The sequence below is a fragment of the Rhipicephalus sanguineus genome, chromosome 1 (assembly GCF_013339695.2).
Source record: "Rhipicephalus sanguineus isolate Rsan-2018 chromosome 1, BIME_Rsan_1.4, whole genome shotgun sequence".
In the NCBI taxonomy this organism is placed as follows: domain Eukaryota; kingdom Metazoa; phylum Arthropoda; class Arachnida; order Ixodida; family Ixodidae; genus Rhipicephalus; species Rhipicephalus sanguineus.
In genome coordinates this window covers 7,993,905-7,997,233 of record NC_051176.1, presented here as the reverse complement: position 1 = coordinate 7,997,233, position 3,329 = coordinate 7,993,905, and the positions used below count along the sequence as shown (strand labels likewise).

The window sequence follows — 3,329 nt, the reverse complement described above, 5'->3', positions numbered from 1 at the left end:
AACCGGCCGCGCGCGTTGCTCCCGCTCCGCCGCAGTCACGGAGCGCGTTCGGCCACGTTCGTTCCTTGCTCCGCCTTGCGCCCGCTTTTGCAGGTTTCAACAAAATACCTGAGTCCCTTCTTGGGCTAGTAAGTGCCAAATAAGAGCATACTCTGCGCAAAAGCGTTTTACAGCCATGGTCGGTGCATAAAAACGAAGGTTACTGAGAAGGCAATCCACAAAAAAAAAGTTAGCGTGCCCGTGCTCAGGAACGCTGCTAAAGAGAACGCGCGCTGGCTAGCTCGCCTGGCCGCGCCCGGCGAGTAGTGCTTCTTTTTCGCGGTTGCGGCTTCGAGCCGCACGGCGCTCCCAATTGCAGTGCCTCCGTCGTCGTATGTTATTTTTGTATTTTTTTATGTTATCTGGAAGCCCGCCGACGCCCATTCTAACGGGTGTTTCGCCTCCTAAATATTTCTTCCTGCGTGATATAACTATAAATATACGGGCTTCAATACGTATGAGTACACGGGCCATCGAACATGCGGTCGCCGCGACCGGGATTCGATTCCGCGATCTGCGGGTCAGCATTCGAGCACCATAACCAGTAGGACCCCGTGGCGGGTACGTTCTGCAAGTGTAGATTACGTTGCAGGCAAGCACCTCAATTGCACGGAGAAATAAGAGCTGAGTGACAAAAGCGCACTGCCGATTTCTCTGACGAAACAAGTTCGCCTCGGTACTTTCTTTTTTGATCGTTTAGGTAACTGGTACATTCGATAAAAATTACTGCTACCGTGTTCCCGGCATTTTCGCGGCTCTCTCGTTGTCTTAACTGCGCACGAATCATTGGAAGGTCGTCGCAGACCGAAGATAAAAAACCAGCAGCTAGCACCTCGAAGGCTGTGGTATGCGACTGGCTTCGTTTTCGCGCACAACAAAACATGGCGGATTGTTCTTACGGACTTGTCAACGGATGGCACTGTACATTTTTACGCTGTAAAATAAGTTTAAGAGCGCTTCGACGGCTCCGGAACGATAGCGGCCAATAAGTGTTTTTGCATGCTTTGAGCTTTTCTTTATCAGTTGCTTTATTAGTACATAGGCCATTAGTGTAAACCTTAACTGGGCTTGTTAATTTCTACTGTTTTTTGGGTCGGTCGCTTGCTTTTGTTTGTTTGTTCACATTTGTTGTTTTTTTTCTACCACCACGTGGCTGAGGTGTGAACGCACACCGACCACGCTTTTGCACATGTGGTTTTGAAGTGCCGCGGATTCACTGCGTTTTGTGGTTTCTTTTGGCTTAGGGCAGTGCATTCAGTACGCCGTGTCTTGTATGGTGTGACAATTTTCTAACACGTGGACACCCGGTGAACGGCCCTACTGAAAAAAACCTATATGGTTTCATACAGGATCCGTATGGTTTTATACAGGACTTACAGGACTAAATATAGGAATTGTATAAGACCGTGTGGGGGTATATAGGATCCAAACAGGATCAAAATGGCACCTAAACAGGACCCATATGGTGGTATATAGGACGCAAGTAGGACCTACAGGGGACCCATATGGCGGTATATAGGACTCAAATAGGACCTCCAGAGGACCCATATGGCGGTTATAGGATACAAATAGGGCCGCCCAGTGTAGCATTCAGCCGGGATGCAAGAACCAAAAAGCAGTTTATTTAGGAACACCCCCAGCATATATAGCCGTCGACATTACAGGCACGTGCTGGCTGATCTTTGCAGTCCGTCACTGTAAACTAGTAGATATGTACGACGCATGCGTAGTCTGCACGATACACATTCCTCTCTTTAACAGTTTCTTAAAGCCGAGATACACAATGGACTTGATTGAAGTTATGATCGTACTGCAGACGTCTTGGCTGGCGAGTTGCCCTCTGAGACAGTCTTGGGAGCAGTGTAGGGGTTGGAGCCGTGTTTGCGTGCATCCCAGTTGGTGCTGTCACCTCTGGCTGGTCATCCTCGCTTTCCGGCTCGTCGCTGTCGAGGCCATCGTGTCGAAAGGGTTCACGCGTTGGAATCAGGTGTCTCCGGTTCCGACGAAGCACTCTGTCATCTTCGGTAACGACGCGATAGGACCTTGGCGCTACAGGTTCCACGACCTTTGCTTTGCGGGTCCATGCTTTATCTCGAATCCTCACCACTTCTCCTTTCTTGAGCACTGGTAGGTCCTTGCGGTTGTCGACTTGCCTGCGCTTGAACACGGATTTTTTCATTTGCGGGCTGAAGTCGGGAAGCCTGGTTCGTAGCCTCCGGCCTTGCAACAGCTCGCCCGGGGAGCGGCCGTCTTCCAATGGTGTAGATCGGTAACTGAGAATGCCCAGCCAGAAGTCGTCGCGATTCCCTTGTGTCTTTTTCATAATCCGTTTTACTATTTGGACACCCTTTTCCGCCAATCCATTGGACTGCGGAAAGCCAGGACTAGATGTCACGTGCCTGAAGTCGTACCTGGATGCAAAGGTAGCAAACTCATGAGACGCGAACTGAGGGCCATTGTCACTGCAAACCTCGACTGGGATTCCATATCGCGCAAAAATGCAGCTCAATTTTTCAATGACTGTGCTAGACGTGGTATCGCTCAGTTTTTCCACCTCCGGGAAGTTTTGAATGCGCGTCGAAAACGCACAAGTACGAGCTTCCTCCGTGCTGAAAGATATCAACGCCCACTCTGTACCAGGCGTGATCTGGCGTGGGTCTAAGCATAAAATGCTCGCTTGGTTGCTTATATACATATTTTCGACACACGGCGCAGCTTTTTAGCATATTTTCAATGTCTGCGTTAAGTCCGGGCCAGAATACCAATCGTCGGGCTCGTGCCTTGCATTTGTTTACGCCCAAATGCCCTTCGTGTATACGTTGAAGCATTTCTTTCCTCATACACTTTGGGACAACTACTTTGGTGCCTTTCAACACCACTCCCTCTATCAAAGACAGCTCAGCAGTGAAAGGTTTCATGCAGCCATCAATACTACCACTGCCGCTGATGTAGCGAATCACTTCTTTCAAGTCCGGGTCGCTTGCCGTCGCGGCAGCTAAACGATCCAGGGTTTTTTTGCTTACCAGGTGCGAGAATGCACCAATTGCGTGAACTTCTATTTCTTCGGTTGAGCCAACCGTGTCCTGGAGTTCGTTGACGGGTGATGACCTCGAGAGCATGTCGGCCAGCAGCAATTCTTTCCCTGGTACAAATTGAAGCACATAGTCGTAGTTCAGTAAGCGCAGGAAGAAACGCTGAAGACGTGGCGGCATATCACCGATTCCTTTGGATGCAATGGCTAACAGTGGGCGGTGATCTGTCTCTATGACTATCTTGCGCCCGTATACAAA

The 3,329-nt window shown here is 49.7% G+C and overlaps 1 protein-coding gene across 1 annotated transcript; it reads right to left on the bottom strand.

The window, feature by feature from the left end:
* Window positions 1-1,804: 1,804 nt before the first annotated feature.
* On the bottom strand, window positions 1,805-3,106 carry LOC125756961 (uncharacterized). The gene has a single exon (XM_049412046.1). The coding sequence runs from the start codon at window positions 2,732-2,734 to the stop codon at window positions 1,805-1,807; it is 930 nt and encodes a 309-aa protein (XP_049268003.1). The 5' UTR covers window positions 2,735-3,106.
* Window positions 3,107-3,329: the final 223 nt, after the last annotated feature.